The sequence below is a fragment of the Miscanthus floridulus genome, chromosome 1, assembly GCF_019320115.1.
Source record: "Miscanthus floridulus cultivar M001 chromosome 1, ASM1932011v1, whole genome shotgun sequence".
NCBI lineage: Eukaryota > Viridiplantae > Streptophyta > Magnoliopsida > Poales > Poaceae > Miscanthus > Miscanthus floridulus.
Window position 1 is genome coordinate 60,178,968 of NC_089580.1, and position 19,319 is coordinate 60,198,286.

Consider the following 19,319-nt stretch of genomic DNA (forward strand, 5'->3'; position numbering starts at 1 on the left):
AATGACTTATCAAAATTATGAATGTGCTGTTGATTAAGAATCTGATGAGCGGTTTTCTACAATTTGGGTTGTGGGCTGGCACGGCCCGCAAGTTTTGGCCGGGCTGTGCGGGCGGCACGGCCCGAATTTCAGCCCGAGGGGCCGTGCTTGGGCTGTCAACGGGGCACGAGGCCCGGTAAGGCACGGCACGGGGGGCACGGCGTGCCGTGCCGGCCCGACACCAGCGGGCCGTGCCTGGCCCGTGCCCGAGCCGGGCCGGCCCGATGGCCATATATACTGCCATCAACGAATTGTACAGTCCTTGACAAAGTTCTTTTATCCAGGAAAACAGGGCATGAGCTATCAATCAAGGAAAACACAAATAGTTCTAGCAACTGCTATTTTTTATCATATTGTCCTCAACCACTTCTATAGAGGAGTGCGGCTACATATTATCCTGTACAGCAAGAGTGCAGGTACAGCTACAAGTAACACAACATGCACAAGGAAAGCTCATGAGATTCAGAGGACTGCATGAGGAAAGATACAACATCACTGAATGTTCATAGATCATACAAGGGGCGGAGGGAAGTTTAACTTACAATTTCCTTTAATGACATAGATATGGTCTCATGTGGTTGTTGAGCATAATTGCCACTCGGATTCACAGAACCACTAGGATTCCTTCTACCAGACGCCTCTCCTGCACAAAAAGGAGCATGCATGCACAAACGTATGTCTGGTTTTTATCATAGATTTGTTACACAAATTTTCAAGAGCAGAAGCACAAACCTGGGGTCTTCTCAATTTTGGGCACGTTTGGTTTCTTGGACCGAAACTATGCTGCCTTGCCAAGCGAGATTTCTAGCTGAGTCTAGCCGTTTGGTTTTCTTGCCTGCCTGTCTCGGGGTCTGTGCTAGCAATGATTTCTCTTGCTTTCGGGAGAGAGCCAATGGCTCACCGACCTGGGCGAGCCTCTCGTTGTTTGTGCCGGCAGGGCAAGGTGAGGTCAGGCGAGTTGGCTCTCAGAACCAAACACACCCTTTATCCATTTAAGGTCCAGCACCTCCACTAGTTCTTTCACTTGCCTAGATAATGGCAAACAGATGGGATAAGTCCATCAAACAGAAACACAGGACAACTACGTACCCTCATCCGCGGGTTGCAGCCTGAGGATGCTTCAAAATGGTCCAGCAAACACATAGTCAAACTGGTATCCTGCATAAGTAACACAATTAGAAATACCAATTACAGGATGTTCTAGTAGAAAATGCAAAAAGAATAATAAACATGCGCACTAAAATCACACCTTCCTGAATAAAGAGATCACAGAATAGTCTCTTCAGGTAAGAATAATCAGGCTTGTCTTAAAACCACAATGAACGACAGTAGTGAAAGTAGGAGATAAACTCTGATGTATACGATTTGCAGAGTACCTAACCCATAATAAAGAATTTATGAATGTCTGCCTACTGCAGTTCTCATAAAAAAAATGAATTGTCGAGAGTTAATTTATGAGCCACCTCCACAGGAATAAGCATCTATTTCTCTCTGATTTTGTCATATTTCTGAATCTTGGTCCTGCTTTCAGCTCCTGCCATGGTAGGCTGTTCAAAGACAAAAGCACCAATGAAATGTTACATCCATTCACAGAAGCATGCGTGGAACCATTACATGTTTACAACAGATGGGTGAAAAGATTGATAACAAACAAACCTGCCCCTAAGAAAGTACATAAGAACATAACCGAGAGATTCTAAATCATCTCTCCTGATTTGCTCTGCATCCAAGTAAACTCTGAGAAGGCAGCGGTGGCCGTCATGGAGACGCTCGAAGGTGCCGCCAAGGACCACTGTATGCTGGAGTTCCTGCCTGCTCCTCCTTGGACGGGAAGGCGTCAAGAATGGGCAGCTAGATTTGTTCCCCAGTCCATGCTTGAAGCAAACGCTTGGGAGAGCTGTGAAACATGCAGGGCATCACGAGTAGCTATGAGATAGGAGGGATCAATTATAGAGAAAACTGGGGGAGGAATGGTACGTACCTGGGACGGTTGCTGGCGGTGGAGAGGCCAAGTAGCGAAGAAGCAATGGCACCGGGATCTTCAAGGTAACCACCATCCTCAGGGTCACCCGAACCCCTAATGGTGCAGGATATTGGAGAGGATGGAGGAGCAGTCTGCTTCACAGCGATGCACAGTGCCACAGCCTCTGCTCAACCCTAGCTGGCGGGCTTATGTGCTGGGTGCTGAGACGAATGGCCTTTCCCTCCTATCCAAGATCCACGCGGCTACATGAGGCCACGTCGAGAATCCAATCCTTCTAACATAAATTCTGATCTAATCCAGCCCCTTTCTTTGAAGAGCCCATACATGATCCAAAAGAAACAACCCACGAGTTAGGATTCGAGTTCAGCCCTTAGAACTTGATGGCCCATTACCAAGCCACGGCACATGAAAACATGAAAAGAGTTAAGTAGGGCTAAAAGATAAATTCAGCCAAGGAAAAGATATCTTTGACCTACCAAAAGAAACAAGTTAGTTTCCACACCATCTCTGCGTCACCATTGGACCGTAAATACAAGTTCACGTTTGCACATCTTGCTTGGTAAAAGATTAAAGAATAAGCAAACTAGCAAAGTAACAATTCCTTTTTTTTTCAAACAAAACAAGTCATTTCATGACACATATAACTAGGCAAAATATTTGCTTGTGTGCAGGTGTAGCTGGATAGCTCATAGCTGATGCATGCATTTGCCTGCATGAACACTGCTTTACATGCACAAGGTCAATAGTTTCGCAAGCCAGCGAAATCTAGTAATAGTAAAGTCTGAATTCAGAAATCATGATAAGAATCAGTATCATAAACATGTAACTGAAAGATAATGGATAGTACCAAAATGGTAACCTTAAGTTAAGTACATTTTCATTGGCGCTAATTGCACAAGAACATGTGGTAAAACCAAATACAAACTATGATCTTAGGATCTTAGCATTCTTGGTAAAATATACTGATCGCATCATGTAATGATGTAAATGGATGTCAAAACTTTAGCTAACCTTGTGCTTTGGCACAATCATACTGACCCAGCGATTGACAGTGGGCAACAGTCCTAAATGCCCATCTATTCAAACATGGCAGATATTGCAGCTGAACACCGCAAGCTGCAGAGCAACAAACATGGATACAAAATACAAAAGGGGTTAGTCAGCCTGTGTGATGTGGCTTGTTAAGAACAGTGACCAGGCAGTTTCACTTACATGCTCAAAGTACTAAATACCAGCTTTGATAGCAAGGGCTTGCAATATGGGTAAATAGAATAACTCATTTTTCTTCTGTACAGCTGTACCCAATACACGGTATAGTTGAATATCTGGATAAACACCAACAGAGAGCATGATCGGTACGAGCATCAAAGCTTCTTTGGTGAACTGTCTTTTGCATAGTCGGTTGATTGCTGCACTGAAGTCTTCAATAGATGCCTCAAACCCTGCATCTAGAAGCTTGCCAAACCACATAATAGCCTTGTAAGGCATCCCTTTTGCACATTGAGCTTTGATAAGTGTTGTGTATGCAAATTTTCTCAGCTTGGCACCCTGTTTTCTGAAGGACTCCAGTTTCATTTCAGCGTGAATAACTAGTCCCTTTGAGCACAGCACATTAACAAGCAAGTTATAAGTAACAGGCGTGGGCATCACTCCACGAAATACCATTAGTTCATACACACCGAAAGCATTTTTGGCGTCTTGCGTTTCACAAAAACCTTGTATAAGCGTGTTGTAAGGTATTGGATCAGCATCAAAACCTTCTCTACACATATCATCAAGAACATTCTTGGCATCATGAAACATGAACTGCTTACAAAGTCCTTTAATAACTACACTGTAAGCTACTGCATTTGGTTTGATACCTTTTCCAGTCATTTCTTTAAAAAGACTTAGCATGGAATGAACTTTCCCAGCTTCAGAGAGTGCATCCATCAAGGTGGTGTATGTAACTGTTGTTGGCAGCAGATCACTTAACTGAATAGCCGTAAAATAGCTCTCTGCCATATGCAGATCCCCAAATTTGCAGTAACCATATAGAAGAGAATTGCATGTTACAATGGTTGGGCACATACCAGCCATAATAATTGCATCATACAGCTGAACGGCATTACCAATATCACCCACTTTTGCATAACCATCAATAACTACATTGTAGAGGACTACATCGGATGGCTGATATTTACTAGCTATAGTTTCCAAATATGACCTTGCTTCATCAAGGAATCCTTTCTTGCAAAGGCCTAGAAGAATAGATACATGGTTTACTGAAGTTGGAGTTACCGTCTGAGAACAGCACATTAGATTCCAGACTTGAAGTGCTCTTCCAATTTCTCCTAGCTTGGAGTACCCATGGATTAGGATGGAATATGCAATGACATCCAATTCCAGACCAATACTGCATATCTCGCCAAGTAGGTTTTCGACCTCATAGAACAGGCCCTTCTTGAAGAGAGCATTGATAAGAACGCTATATGTGACAATATTCAGCTCCATACCTTGGCCTAAGATGTCCTTTCTTATCTTCATCCCTTCTTCAACATCACCACCTTCACAGTGGCCAGCAATAAGTATAGTATAAGTAACAATATCGGGTTCGACACCTAGGCCCCTCATCATCTCAATCATTTTTGGAATTTCTCTTGTATGACCATGCAAGCGAAAGCCATTAATAAGGCTGTTGCAAGTGACAATATCAAGTTCCATTCCTTCTTCTGTCACACTCTGAAAAATATTGAATGCTTCACGTACAGAACCTATTTTACATAGACCATGTATAATGGTTGAATATGTGTGCCTGCTCGGATTTAATCCATACTTCAACATCAGGCAGAAAACTGATTTTGCATCCTGAATGAACCCCCAATTGCACAATGCAGACATGAGGGTGTTAAAGGTCATCCCCAAGGGTATGAATTTCCCCTCTTTCCTAATCTCTTGAAGGAAAGATAAAGCTTCTCCAATTTTATCTTGCTTGCAGAGGCCATCTATGAGAATGCTATGGGAATAATCACTGGGGGGAATACCACATGACTCCATCTCTTTAAAAATCTCCAGTGCCACATCTGCCTTTCTTAGACTGTACAACAAACTGTCATAGGTGGTTATTGAGATTTGCATGTTTAGGCTGCTCATTTTACTAAGAACATAAAGAGCGTCATGATTCATCTGAGCTCTAGCATAACTATTTGCTAGAGCATCCCACACAATGCTGCTTGAATCCCACTCCCTGAATCCACTCCACAGAATATCACATAGAGTCGGAGCAGAATCAGAACCTACAGCAAAAGATATGGTAAAATTGAATGCAGAAAAGGTTACGTTTAAATGTTTTGTGTGGTTGCATGCATTGAGATACAAATCCTACCATTTTCAAGACATGTGAAAGAATATTTATGCATACACTAAGTGACAATCTGCAAAATTTGGCTAGTGATCCTGCTATGAGTTTGCTTTCTGCAGACAAAACTACTACTACTTCCATTCCAAATTGTAAGTCGTTTTGGCTTTTTTTAGATACATAGCTTTTGCTATGCACCTAGATATATGCTATGTCTAGATACATAGTTTGTCTCTTCACACTTCCACCAAATATACAACTAGCACTCTAGCAGCATGAAAGTTGCAGCTCGGTAACAGATGATCACAAATTTCAAACAAATACGATTACCAGCATAGGAATTTCAGTATATTAACAGATGACCCTAGATTTAATCAAAATATAATTAACAGCACGAAAAATGCAACCCACTCTTGGCAAATACTGTTTCCTTCAGACAAAATTAAGGGAAGAGCATGGCAATTGCAGCTAGGATTCATGAATAACTGTGCTTTCATGTTCCCGGCAAGAGCAACAACTACTTAGATATACAAACACAAGCAGTCAAGCACTCACACCGAGCTCACCTTGTTCGTCCACCATCTGGGCCAACCCGTCGCGCATCTCCCGCCACCTAGTCTGCCACAGAAGCTCATGGCAGTGCCTGAACCGTGCGGCGATAGAGGCCTTCCGCTCGAGCTCCGCCCTGTTCTCATCGAGCGACCCCTGCCGTGCCCAGCCACGCCCAGGCTGTCCACCTCCCGGCCCGCCTGCGCGGGGAGGGGCTAGAGGCGCGTCCCTACCCACAACCGCCTCCTCCTCGGACTCTGTTCCAGCCGCCGACAACGCCGCCGCGGGAGAGTAGGAGAGCGGTCTACGTGGAGGTCTGGGTGGGCGGGGAGTGCGGTGCTGGAGGTGAGGCAGGAGGCGGAGGGGGATGTGTGGTCGAAAGGGCATCCGAAGTGGGGCAGGGTCTCATGGCGGGGGAGCGCGGCGGCAGCCTATGGTTGTGGAAGGGCCTCCGTGCGCTTGTCGGCGGGCATGTGGAGGAGGCTTAACGGCGGCGCGGCGGCGGCGCGTGTGGTCCGGTCGGGGTTTTTGCTTGTGTGAGGAGAGGAAAAGTGTGAAAATGACTATGGGCCAAAAGATCTTTGGGCTTGGAGTTAGTGGGCTGAATGACATGCCGTCAGACGGCATTGGGTTAGCTCCTAGGGGCTAAAATACAAACACTGGTCCAAGCTTAGTGATGCCTTTTTTTTTTGCATAGTTATATAGAATGCAGCTAGCTAATCTCTCAGGTCTCCCTTGGTAGGGAAGTAGTGGTGTACATATGCAAGTAAACCCGAATTCAATGCAGTGTCTCATTGAGAAAGAAAAGGCCCATCATGCCTCAGCTATCTCCCAGATCGTCGCCGCCCTCGCTCACCGCACCTCCGCCGTGCTTCCCACCATCTCCGCGACGCCGAGGGGCGCCCCCGCCTCTAGCTCTGGTAGATCGATCAGCCCGACCTAGATATGGAAGACCAAACCATAGACGATCCCGTGGAAGGAGGCAACGTTGCTGCACCGCCGGGCTCGGCGCCGGCCTTAGGCTCAGAAGGATTCTGAGGGAGCGGGTCGTCGCCTGGTGCCATGTCGGCGACAGCAGGGAGGCAGAGGAAGCCTGGGCGATGGAGGAGGATCCCACGGCAGCCCGTGAAGGTTACTTTGGTAGGCGTGTTTGTTTCACACCTCCTAAAGTCACCTAAACTAGCTCCTAGAGTTTAGTCATCCTCTGTTTAGTTTGATAAACTAAAATAGACTAAAAGAGGCCTTTTAGTCCCTTTTAGTCAGAGTGTTTGGCTGCAAAGTGACTAAAATGTGAGACAGCCTGACTAAAAAGTGAGCTTTAGTCCCTTTAGCAACACTTAGGTGACTAATTAGCTAATGCACTTTTTAGTCCATTTAATCGTAGTATTTGGATAAAAATAACTGAATAAGACTAAATAGGTCTAAATTTAGTGGTAAGAGTCAACCAAACACCCCTGAGGCCCTGAGTAAGTTGCCGTTCGTGCCGGCGTTTTGGTCCCCTGTGCCGGCCCTCTGCCTCTAGGGTCAGACGACAAGCGGCAGCGGGAGCAGTTGCCGTCCAAGCCTCTGGAACTGGTATTTGGGCTGGAAGGGTCCAAGGAGCTGGAGGCGAGGGAGCGGGGCAATCGGGAGATGCTGGAACATGCGAAGCGGCTGGAGGAGGCGGACGAGGATCTGTGCGACACCGAGGTGGACAAGGTCGCCTTCCGTGCCTTCAAGGCCAAGTTCGTCGCCGTCTACCGCAAGCTTGACAGAATTCCGATCGGGAGAGGGTGGACACACGCGAACACAGAGGACGCAAATGTTTTGGTGCTGCAAGCGACAGCTTTTCTCTTGATGTTTCATTTCTATATAAAGCAAAATTACAAGCTAAATATGGATACAAAATGCTGATACAATCACAGCATGCTCGTGCGCAATTGTTGCCATCCCAACAATCTGGGGCATGCCATTCTTAGCACAGCCGGCTAATCAATTTCCTACTTGCTAAAAAAAGGATGCTCAGGGCTTATTCAAAACATTCTCCTCCTAAGCCCTAGAGCTGCTAGACTAAATTCTTCATGCCGATCTCGCCACGAAGTTCCTGAAACCGAACACGCCCAAGAGCTTTCGTGAGAATGTCTCCCAGCTGCAGTTCAGTGCCAACAAATTCGACGTCGATCAGCTTCTTTTCATAGCATTCCCGGATGAAGTGAAATTTCACGTCGATGTGCTTACTCCGGTCATGATGCACCGGGTTCTTCATCAGGGAGATGGCAGACTTGTTGTCTACCTTGAGCTTCGGCGCAAAGACAGCTCCTCCGACGAGCTCAGCCATCAAGCGTGCTAGCCAAACTGCTTCACACGCAGCTCCGGCGGCCGCAATGTATTCCGCCTCACATGAGGACAACGCGACCACTTTCTGCTTGGCCGATTGCCAGGCAACCGGTCCACCTGCAAGGAAGAAGATGAGCCCGCTAGTGCTCTTCCGATCATTGACGTCTCCGGCGAGATCGCTGTCAGAGTAGCCAACCAGCTTGGGGACTCCTTCTGTTCTTCTTCCGGGACAGTAGTGCAAGCCCCAATGTACTGTCCCTGCCACATAGCGGAGCACCCTCTTGACGGCAGCAAGATGCTCCTCCCGAGGTGCTTCCATGAATCGACTCAAGTACCCAACTGCGTAGGCCAAGTCAGGTCTAGAGTTGCACAGGTACCTGAGGCTCCCGATGAGGCTGCGGTAGTCAGTAGCGTCAACACTCGGTGTCGTTCCTTCCTTCAACAGCTTGAGCTTCATCTCCATGGGAGTGGCGCTCGGCTTGCAAGCGCCCAGCCCCGCCTTCTCAAGAATTTTAGTGGCGTAGGCTCCTTGCCGAAGGGTGATGCCGCCCGCACCCTGCGTCACCTCCAGACCGAGGTAGTATGAGAGGAGTCCGAGGTCACTCATACGGAACGTGTTCATCATCTCAGCTTTGAACTTGTTCACCGCTCCAGCGTTGCCACCTGTGATGATTAGATCATCCACGTACACGCCTACGATCAGGCGTGCAGCTCCTCCTCCACGGGTGTACATCCCGTGCTCGTTGATGCAGCGAGTGAAGCCGTGCGCCAACAGCGAGGCGTCGAGCTTCTGATTCCACGCTCGTGGCGCCTGCCGGAGTCCATACAGCGCCTTGTGCAGGCGCAGTACCTTGTGCTGGTGCGTGCCTTCGGCGAACCCCGGCGGTTGCTGAACGTAAACCTCTTCCTAGAGATCACCATTCAAGAATGCCGATTTGACGTCCATGTGGTGGACGCCCCAGCCGTAGTGCGCTGCTATGGCGAGGAGCAGTCGCACCGACTCCAACCGAGCCACAGGAGCGAAGACTTCTTCAAAGTCGATACTAGGGCGCTGCACATAACCCTTGGCGACGAGGCGTGCCTTGTATTTGGCCACGTTCCCGTTCTCGTCGCGCTTCACCTTATAGACCCACTTGAGGCCAATGGCACGGTGGCCACGCGGGAGTTCCACCAGGGACCAGGTCCCGTTCTCCCGAATGGAGTTCATCTCCTCCTCCATCGCGGCAATCCAGTTTGGATCGCCTCCGGCCTCCTTCACCGACCGTGGCTCCTCCACACTGACCGAGTGCAGCTCGGCCTCCACTCTATCACGGTCCGCCAGGCCTGGAACGGCTCCAGAGCCGATGATGTTGTCCAGCCTGCGGTACCGGTGCACCATGTCCTCGTCATCATCTGCGTCGAGGTTGGGGTCGTCGCTGAGTGGAGTGACAAACTCGGCCTGCGTCCCCGTGGGAACGATCGGAGTTCGCGGCGATGATGTGCCAGCCGGCGCAGGAGATGCTGGTAACGCCACGGCCGCGGGTGACTCCGGCGTGGCGGACGACGTCGTGGACGCTTCCCGCGTCGTGCTGGGCGACGGTGTTCCAGCAGCTCGGAGTGGAAGCTCGTATTCCTCCTCGATGGTGAAGGGCTCGGAATCGGATCCAGAAGATGTACTCCCCCAGTCCCAGCGCGTGCTCTCGTCGAAGACCGCGTCTCTCGAGACGTGGACGCGCTCCGTCGCGGGGTCGTAGAAGCGATACGCTTTGGACCCGCTTTGGTAGCCGATGAAGACGACCTTCTGGCCGCGGTCTTCTAGCTTGGCGACGTGTGGGCGCAGCCGCTTGATGTACGCGACACATCCGAACACCTTCAGAAAATGCACTGGAGGTTTCTTCCCGTACCACGCCTGGTACGGGGTCTTGCCTTCGAGCGCCGCCGTCGGTGCCCGGTTAAGGAGATACACGGCAGTGTGGACCGCCTCCCCCCAGAAACGTCCGGGCACGCCACGTGCGCGCAGGATGCTCCGCGCCGTGCCTGCAATCATCTGATTGCGGCGCTCTACGACGCCGTTCTGGTGCGGCGAGTAAGGAGCCGAGAGGTGGCGCTGGACTCCCTCACCTGCACAGTAAGAAGCGAACTCGACCGAGGTAAACTCGCCTCCATTGTCAGTTCGCAGGACCTTGAGTTTCTTGCCCGTCTCACGCTCGGTACGGGCTTGGAACTCCATGATGGCCGCTGGTGCGTCCGCCTTAGTGCGCAGAAGCGTGAGCCACATGTAGCGGCTCATGTCATCCACCAGCAGCAGGAAATAGGCATTCCCGGCTAGTGTGTGCGGCTTGATCGGCCCGCACAGATCACCATGGACGAGTTCAAGCTGCTCCTCAGCTCTGAACTTCGCGGTCTGCGGGAACGACGTGCGCTTTTGCTTGGCCAGCACGCAGTCCTCACAGACCTGATCAACGTGATCAACCACCGGCAGCCCGCGCACGAGTTCGTCGCGTCCCAGCTTCCTCAGCGCCTGGAAATTGAGATGCCCATACCTCTCATGCCAGCGCCAAGCGACGTCACCGGCTCTGGCAGTGAGGCAGACTGGCGCCACGACATTCATGTCGAGGTAGTAGAGCCGACTTGCCGATCGCTGCACCTTGGCAAGTAGCCTGCGCTGCAGATCATAGAGGCGCAGGAAGCCGGACTCGATGTCCACCTTGAGGCCATCCTCATCCATCTGCCCGAGGCTGATGATGTTGGTGGTGAGCCTCGGGATGAAGTAGACGCCGTCGAGACGCCGGTGTTCTCCGTTCTTCAGGGCGAACAGCACGGTGCCTTTTCCTTCGATGGCGACAACTGAACCGTCACCGAACTTGACAGTCCTGGCGACGTTGGTGTTCAGCTCGGCGAAGACAGAACGCGACCCCGTCATGTGGTTCGTCGCGCCAGTGTCGAGCACCCAGCGCCGAGGCCCCACAACCTCCTGCTCCTCCTCATTGAGATGGAGCAGAACCTTTCGTTCGACGAGGTGGACGCGAGCCTGCGGAACAGCCTGTGGTGGCGACGTGGGATGAGAGCACAAGTCCGGCGACGCGCATACCTCAGTGTCCGCGGCGATGTACATGAGTGCCCCTTCTTCCTCTTCCGCTTGCGCGACATGTGCCGCGCCCTTCTTCTTCCCGCGGCAATCCTTGGCCCAATGGCCACCCTTGCCGCAGTTGTGGCAAAGAGTGCCGGGCGGTGGCTTCCCACCACCGGCGTTCCCGGCACCGACGTTCTGGCCATCGCGCCCATCACGCGACGAAGATCCTGCGCCGCCGCCACGACCGCGCCCGCGCCCTCGGCGCTTCCCGCGGTTGCTGGGGCCGGAGCTGCCGCCAGAGCTCTCCTGCTCACGGCGCGCCTTGCGTCGGGCCTCCCAGTCTTCTTCACAGAGCATCAAACGCCCCATGCCATCCATGATCTCCTTCGGCTTGCCGCGTTCCTCGAACACTCGCAGTCGGCCGATGACGTCCTCGATCGAGACCGTGTTCAGATCGAGGAACATCTCGAGGGAGACGGCGGCCTGGGACAAGCGTTCAGGGACCACCTGCAGGAGCTTCTTTACCACCTCGGCGTCCGAGATGTTGTCGCCGAGGGTGCGGAGGTTCACGGCGAGCGACGTGATGCGGATGCCGAACTCGGAGACGGACTCGCCCTCCTTGAAGACGAGCGCGCCGAACTCGCGGCGAAGCTGCTGGGCGCTGGCGTCACGCGCGCGGCCGTCGCCGACTCGGAGCACCTTGACGGCGTCCCACGCCTCCTTCACGGTCCGCTTGCGACCGAGCGTCCCCCACATCTCAGAGGGGACCGAGCGCAGGAGTCCCGCCATGGCCTGGCGGTCTTGATGGTGCTCATCTTCATCAGGGTCTTCGTCGATGCCGATGTCGACGGCGTCCCAGACGCGGAGCGTCTGGAAGTTCACCTCCATCACCAACGCCCACTCCGGGTAGTTCGTCCGCGTGAGCATCGGCCACGCGACGTTCGCGGATGGTCGCTCGATGACGCGCTCCACGACTCGTGAGCCAGAGCGGTGTCGGTTGTTGGAGCGCCCACGACGTCGTCGTGACGGCGAGGTCGAAGGCCTGGGCTTCTTGTCCTCGTTATCAGCATCAGTCGACTTCTTCTTGGAGGGCGACTGGGATGCCATGGCGACGATGGAGACCGGCTCTGATGCCAAATGACAGAATTCCGATCGGGAGAGGGTGGACACACGCGAACACAGAGGACGCAAATGTTTTGGTGCTGCAAGCGACAGCTTTTCTCTTGATGTTTCATTTCTATATAAAGCAAAATTACAAGCTAAATATGGATACAAAATGCTGATACAATCACAGCATGCTCGTGCGCAATTGTTGCCATCCCAACAATCTGGGGCATGCCATTCTTAGCACAGCCGGCTAATCAATTTCCTACTTGCTAAAAAAAGGATGCTCAGGGCTTATTCAAAACAAAGCTTGCCACCACCAAGCCCAAGGACGTTGTCTTCAAGGACCAACCACCCAGTGACACTGGCATGTCTTTTTGCATGAAAAAATTGATAAGTATTAGGGCAATACTTCAAAAAAAATCCATAGCTGCTGCTCGATCTGCAGTGGCAATATCTCCTTCGAGTCGAGTCTGGAAGATTATGCAGGAACCCAATGAATTATGGTTCAGAATTTTACAAGCTAAATATATGGATTCTAGAGTTTTTTTTTTTCATTCTGACAATAAGGGTTCATCTCAGTTTGGGCGGGGGCTTCATAAAGTGAAACACCTGTTTAAGTGGGGGGGGGGGGGGGGGGGGGGCTTATATAAAGTTGGAAATGGACAACATTGCAGTTTCTGGCAGGATGTTTGGGCCGGTGATGTCCCCTTGAAAATCCAATATGAGGATGTTTACAAGATGGTTAGAGATCCCTACTGCTCTGTGGCAGACTGTTGGGATGAAGAAGGTTGGGAGATGGATTTCAAAAGGACTCTGACAACCCATGAATACAATAGACGGATAGAGCTCAAGGATAGCTTATCTGACATCTAAGAAACGCGGATACTTCGCAAAACTCACATATCGGTATCGGATACCGTATCAGATACGGATACTACACGGATACTGCCGGATACGTATCCCGGACGTATCGGAAATTAACGCAATTTTCAAATAATAAAAATACGCGGATACTCCTGGGATACCTTGCCGATACCTGTAGGATACCTGACAACCCTTAAAACCACTCATTCGGTTCGTATAAAAGCCGTCCGCTCAGCTGTGCCCCTCTGCAATCCCTTTTCGTGCGGCCACAACAGCCGCCGCCGCTGCACACACGCTCCTCTGAAGCAGGCGTGCAGCACGCCGTAGATCTGCGGCAGCAGCGCTGCTCGGCCGCCCCTTCGTTCTCCAGCTCTCCGCCTGTGTCTTCTCTCCCTGGACCACGTCCTCAAGCCCCTGCCGCCTCCACACGCCATCGGCGGCCGCGGCTCCTTCCCCTTCTACGGTGAGTCCGTTTTTTTCTTCTCTTCTCTTATCTGGTCCTTCCCTTCACTTCTCAGCTATCTCCCTGCTCCTTGTATGATTCTCCTCTTGTTATTAGATCCAATGGCGACTTCTTCGAATGCTTCTGCATCTACTGATGGTTCTGAAAGTGGAGGATTTCCTGTCGCCAACAACCCTGCTATTGCAAGTCAGGTCTTAGCTGCTGCTCGTGTGACTCCTCCACCTTCAGATGATGATGCTAAGAAGCCACTGTGGAGGTATGTTGAGTTAATTGAGAGAATTGGAAAGGGTCAGGGGGGCAACTCAAAGATGAGATGTAGACTTTGTGACCATCATTTTCAAGGAAGCTACTCTAGAGTTAAAGCACATCTGTTAAAGATTTCTAGTTTTGGGGTAAAGTTTTGTCGAGTGGTGATTGTACATGTTCTTGAACAACTGCAAGCTGAAGTTGTTGCTGCCAATGCTGCTGTTGCCAGGACCATGCCTAGAGATATTCCACTTCCTACTGAGGGCAACAAGAAGATGAGAAAGAGGAAGGGTGTCTCAGTTATTGAATCTAGCTTCAATCAAGAAGTCCGTAGCCAGCTTGATGAACTGATAGCTAGAATGTTTTATATAGCAGGCCTGCCATTTAATCTTGCACGTAACCCATATTTTAGGAAGGCTTTCATGTTTGCTGCCAATCGGCCAATTGGAGGATATGTCCCTCCAAGCTACAACAAGCTGAGAACAACTCTTCTTGTGCAAGAGAAGACACATGTCGAGAGAATGCTGCAGCCCATCAAGGCGACATGGAGCTCTAAAGGTGTGAGTATTGTATCAGATGGATGGTCAGATGCTCAAAGGCGTCCACTCTTGAATTTCTTGGCTGTAACAGAAGATGGTCCAATGTTTCTTAGAGCAATCAACACTGAAGGAATATCCAAGACCAAGGATTACATTTCAGAGAAGATGCTAGCTGTAATTGATGAGGTTGGGGCACAAAATGTTGTGCAAGTGATCACTGATAATGCTTCCAGTTGCAGAGCTGCTGGTATCATTGTTGAGCAGAAGCACCCTCATATTTTCTGGACCCCATGTGTTGTGCATACTTTGAACCTTGCCTTGAAGAACATTTGTGCTCCTAGGGACGCTGAGGATGAGCTTCATGATGAATTCCAGTGGATCAGCGAGGTTATTGCAGATGCCAGCATGATAAAGAATTACATCATGAATCACTCTATGAGGCTGTTTATGTTCAATGAGCATAGCAAGCTGAAATTCCTTGCCATTGCTGAGACAAGATTTGCCTCTGCCATTGTGATGTTGAAGAGGTTTGTTGCTATAAAAGATGCTCTTTCAGTGATGGTAGTGAGTGACAAGTGGTCTGCCTACAGGGATGATAATCCAGGTCAGGCCCAATTTGTCAAAGACAAGATTGTGAATGATGTGTGGTGGGATAAGGTGCGCTACTTCCTCAGTTTCACTGAACCTATCTATTCTATGATACGGGCAGCTGATACTGACAAGCCATGCCTGCATTTGATATATGAAATGTGGGATACAATGATAGAGAAGGTGAAGGCTGTGATCTATCGTCATGAAGGGCTAGAACCACATGAAGAATCTGCCTTCTTCTCAGCTGTGCTAGACATCTTGGTGAGTCGATGGGCAAAAAGTAACACCCCCTTGCACTGCTTAGCACACTCACTAAATTCCAAGTACTACACTGAAGCATGGATCAGTGAGGTTCCAAACCGAGTAGCCCCTCACAATGATGAGGAAATTTCAGAAATGAGAAATGCTTGTTTCAGGAGGTATTTTTCTGATGAGGAACTAAAAAAGATCAAGCAACAATATGCTAATTTCTCTTTGTTTGGGCCTGGATTCAATTCATTTGACTCACTTGAGGATAGAACTTATATGGATCCAAAGCAATGGTGGGGAATTCATGGTCATTCTGCACCAGACCTGAAAAAGTTAGCATTTAGATTACTTGGTCAGCCAACATCATCTTCTTGTGCTGAGAGAAATTGGAGTACCTATGGGCTGATCCATAGTTCCTTGAGAAACAGGTTCTAATTCTACCTCTTGATTACTTGGCCTTATTTTTTACTGCCTGCATGAAGTTTGATTCCTGGTTACAAATTGCTTTTGTAGGCTGAATCCTGGCCGTGCTGAGGATTTAGTTTTCACACACCAGAACTTGCGCCTTCTTTCAAGGAAAACTGAAGAATACCACCATGGTCCATCAGCAATGTGGGATATTGGAGCTGATACTTTTGAGGCTGATTTTGAGGGTGGTGCTGATTTTCTTGAGCATGCTGATCTGTCACTTGATGAACTAGACCTTGAAAGAGTTCTAGAAGATCTTGGGGCGCTAGGAATAACTGAAAGCTCTGGTGCTGCTGCTGGGTCTGACTGAAGATGTTGGATCGATGGATTGATGGATGATTGCCAGTTTGTCATGGCCAGCTGCTGTTCATGCATCATCATTTCATCACTTTATCAGTTATCGTTTTATCATTTCATCATGTGGTGTCCTTAATCTAGTTGCTATGTTATGTGTGTGTGTGTCGTACCTAAGTTTGAATTATGGCTTGATGGCCTGAACGTTATGCCTTGAACTGTTGAACGTTATGCCCTGAACCATGTTATGTTATGTAATATTTATGGTATGTTTTATTTTTTATTTTTTATATATATTGCCGTATCCCCGTATCTGCATTTTGGGGAAAATGGCGTATCGGAGTATCGCCGTATCGCGTACCGGTATCCGTATCCACGTATCCGTGCAATTTAGTCTAACATTACTCCATCCTCTGATAGGGATTTGGTTTACTGGGCTTTAGATAAAAGCAAATGCTTTACTACCAAATCACTCTATAGATTCTTGTCTGATAGTGGGGTTTCCAGCAGGGTTGCTGGTCTGATTTGGAAGAGTAAAGTGCCTTTAAAAATAAAGTTCTTCTTATGGCAAATTTTTAACAATAAGCTGCAGGTTGCTAGGAGCTTAGTTAAGAGGGGCTGGCGGGGGAATTGCCAATGCTGCCTTTGTGCCTGTGTAGAGGACATCAACCACATTCTCTTCAAATGTCATTTAGCTAAGCTGGTTTGGGGTATGCTTCAGGAAATTTATGACATTCAGTATTACCCTAGATCTTTGGGGGAACTCTCCAGCCTGTGGTTTTTGGGCAAGGGGCCCTGGCCAAAAAGGTTGATCATGTTTGTGTTTGCATGTTTTGCCTGGGCTCTGTGGACATGCCGGAATAAAATGATGATTGAAAAGCATTTCCCTAAAGCGCCCACTGATGTTATATACACTGCACTGCCGTTTATGCAGAAATTGAGCTACTTAGTGCCTGTTTAGTTCCCTTCCATTTTGCAAAAATTTTCAAGATTTCCCGTCATATCGAATCTTTGGACACATGCATGAAGCATTAAATATAAATAAAAAATAAACCAATTACACAATTTAGACGAAATTCACGAGACGAATCTTTTAAGATTGGACACTAATTGTCAAATAACAACGAAAGTGCTACAGTACCATTTCGCCAACTAAACCAGGCCTTACTGAAGGACTCTGATAGGGATCGAGTCGCGCAGATGAAGGAGGACGTCCTGAGATGGCTCAAGGATTTCAACACTGGCGCTTATCCACTTTCAGATGTAGTAGAGTTTTAATCAAGTTCTTGTCTTTGAACCTTTGTTATCTTTTGTAGCCGGCAACTCCGGCCGTGTTCGCTTGGCTTATAAGTCATATTTTTTCAGTCAACGAGTAGTATTTTTCTCTCACAATAAATCAGTGAACAGTACTTTCAGCCATGGCTTATCAGCCAAGCGAACATGGCAATTCTCGTTAAAAAAAAGTGTGTTCTTTGATCTCCTGATGTGTGGAAGACCTGGCTGATGCCTGGGACCTAATAATAACTACATTTGATGATAACAACAAAATCAGAACCTTCACATGTGTATTGCATAAGAATGCAGTCTTGGATTCTAGCATGCCCAGCCTTGTAACATTTAGAGCGCATTTAGATGCAACTGAATTAACCATATACGCCACTCGCAGCGAGCAGCACTTGACTGCATAGAAGATGGAGATGGAAGCAGATCGTTCTGGATGGCCGGTTTGCCCTCAGGCATGCCATTTTGCCATGCTTGCCTTGGAGCACTATAAGTCTATAACTCCACCAAGAAGATGGTATATTTGCAAGCTTCCTTAACTTGTTTTTACTTCAAACCGCTTCTGCAATACATCTTGTGCTTACCAACTGTTACTGAAATAACACAGCATAAGATGGCACGACATTTGCCCATGTGAACTTCATCGCCACCCCCCAGCAAAGCACCTCACACCTTGCCAAGCGGTTGTTTTTCGCTGAGCTAATGCTTATCCCAGATCTTCAGGCATATGAGGGTACCGAGCCTATGCGTGTATGCACCATCGATGACTCTTGCTTCGCTAAGTAGTTCGATTCGCACTTCATGTTAGTAACGTTTGGCTCTACTTTTGTTTAATAAGGCTTGTGTGGAACACTTTCACGTGAAATTCCAACAGTTCATTCATTTGTTTGTCTCTCTATTTTCTACTATTGTTTCTTTAACTAAGTTTTGCTGGAACAATGTTTGTCTCTCTAGTTTGTTGGCTCCGGTAGATAAGCATAGGGTCTGCTTGGTTGGACCCCACACCTTGCGATGCTGCAAGTTAGTCATGGCACACTAAGGTAGGTTGTTTGTTCTGTTACCAGACTGTAGTGCACCAAAGAAAGTTAGGTGTTTTCTCGGGGCTAAGTTTTGGTACGGTGGAGGATTTGATCGCCACAGTCTTGGGCGCAACACGCACGTGCAGAAAGAAGTGTGCTACGGTCATCCACCCACCCATTAAAGCTGGCATGACAGAGGGAAAAATGGGCTCCTGCATCTTTTTCACCCTTTCATTCTCTTCTCACTGAATCTCTCTTGTTTTGCAGCCACTTCTCGGAACTAACGAATATCTCTATTAATTCTACATGGGATTCTATGTCCCATTCGTTTGGCTGATAAGCTATGACTAAAAGTATCATTGGCTGATTTGTTTTGAGAGAAATATATTGTTCGTTGATTGAAAAAGTACGGTTTAACAGGGCGCTAGTCAATTTGCTGCTCTTCTGGTTATCCATCTCCAAATGTGCCTGTTGAAAGCCCATTACGTGGGCTGCGGTGGCTTAACACCACGTTTGGATGGGGATAGGGACTGTGACAGAGATAAAAAAAATATTGTATCATATGTTCTTGGTACCTCATTTAATTTTGGACATTCATTTATTTCTCTATCCCTATCCTACCCCTATATCCCAATATCCAAACGGTCCCTAAGTAATTTAGGAACTTACAGTTACGTGCCGGTTGTAATACCTCTAGTGTTACATGAGCCCTCTTAGCATTAAATATGTAATTATTAACTTGTTAATAATAAATTAGATCAAGATTAGAGTAGAAGAGAACTCAAAAATAGAATGAAATAAAATACATTATTAAATATATATATATATATATATATATATATATATATATATATATATATATATATATAGCTTTTGAATCAAATTTAAATTCGAGCCTTGTTGAAAATTTTCTTGTGTCTA

The 19,319-nt window shown here is 48.3% G+C and overlaps 3 protein-coding genes across 14 annotated transcripts in view; 2 read left to right on the forward strand and 1 right to left on the reverse strand.

Annotated features, from left to right (window-relative positions):
- LOC136528654 (putative pentatricopeptide repeat-containing protein At1g13630) overlaps positions 1–6,434 on the reverse strand; it is a 28,875-nt gene extending 22,441 nt beyond the window's left edge. For 2 of the 12 annotated variants that reach the window (XM_066521968.1, XM_066521899.1), the window contains exons 1-9: positions 5,927–6,434; positions 3,236–5,298; positions 3,035–3,139; positions 2,021–2,330; positions 1,696–1,936; positions 1,503–1,586; positions 1,289–1,415; positions 772–1,197; positions 582–682 (exon numbers count right to left, since the gene is read on the reverse strand). In XM_066521968.1, coding sequence (XP_066378065.1) covers positions 3,248–5,298; positions 5,927–6,296 — 2,421 coding nt within the window. In that variant the 5' untranslated portion in view covers positions 6,297–6,434 and the 3' untranslated portion in view covers positions 582–682; positions 772–1,197; positions 1,289–1,415; ... (3 more) ...; positions 3,035–3,139; positions 3,236–3,247. Of the gene's footprint in view, positions 1–292; positions 462–581; positions 1,198–1,288; positions 1,416–1,502; positions 1,587–1,695; positions 1,937–2,020; positions 2,400–2,499; positions 2,575–3,034; positions 3,140–3,235; positions 5,299–5,926 lie in introns of those variants that run through there. The other 10 variants (XM_066521845.1, XM_066521713.1, XM_066522311.1 and 7 more) reach the window with 9 other exon arrangements.
- A 4,960-nt stretch (positions 6,435–11,394) lies between these two features.
- On the forward strand, positions 11,395–12,258 carry LOC136457562 (uncharacterized). The gene has a single exon (XM_066457598.1). The coding sequence runs from the start codon at positions 11,395–11,397 to the stop codon at positions 12,256–12,258; it is 864 nt and encodes a 287-aa protein (XP_066313695.1).
- Positions 12,259–13,614: 1,356 nt separating this feature from the next.
- On the forward strand, positions 13,615–16,114 carry LOC136457572 (uncharacterized). Its single transcript, XM_066457608.1, has 3 exons — positions 13,615–13,711; positions 13,808–15,764; positions 15,850–16,114. Exons 2-3 carry the CDS (start codon positions 13,813–13,815, stop codon positions 16,112–16,114), a joined length of 2,217 nt encoding a protein of 738 aa, XP_066313705.1. The 5' UTR covers positions 13,615–13,711; positions 13,808–13,812.
- The last annotated feature ends 3,205 nt before the right edge of the window (positions 16,115–19,319 follow it).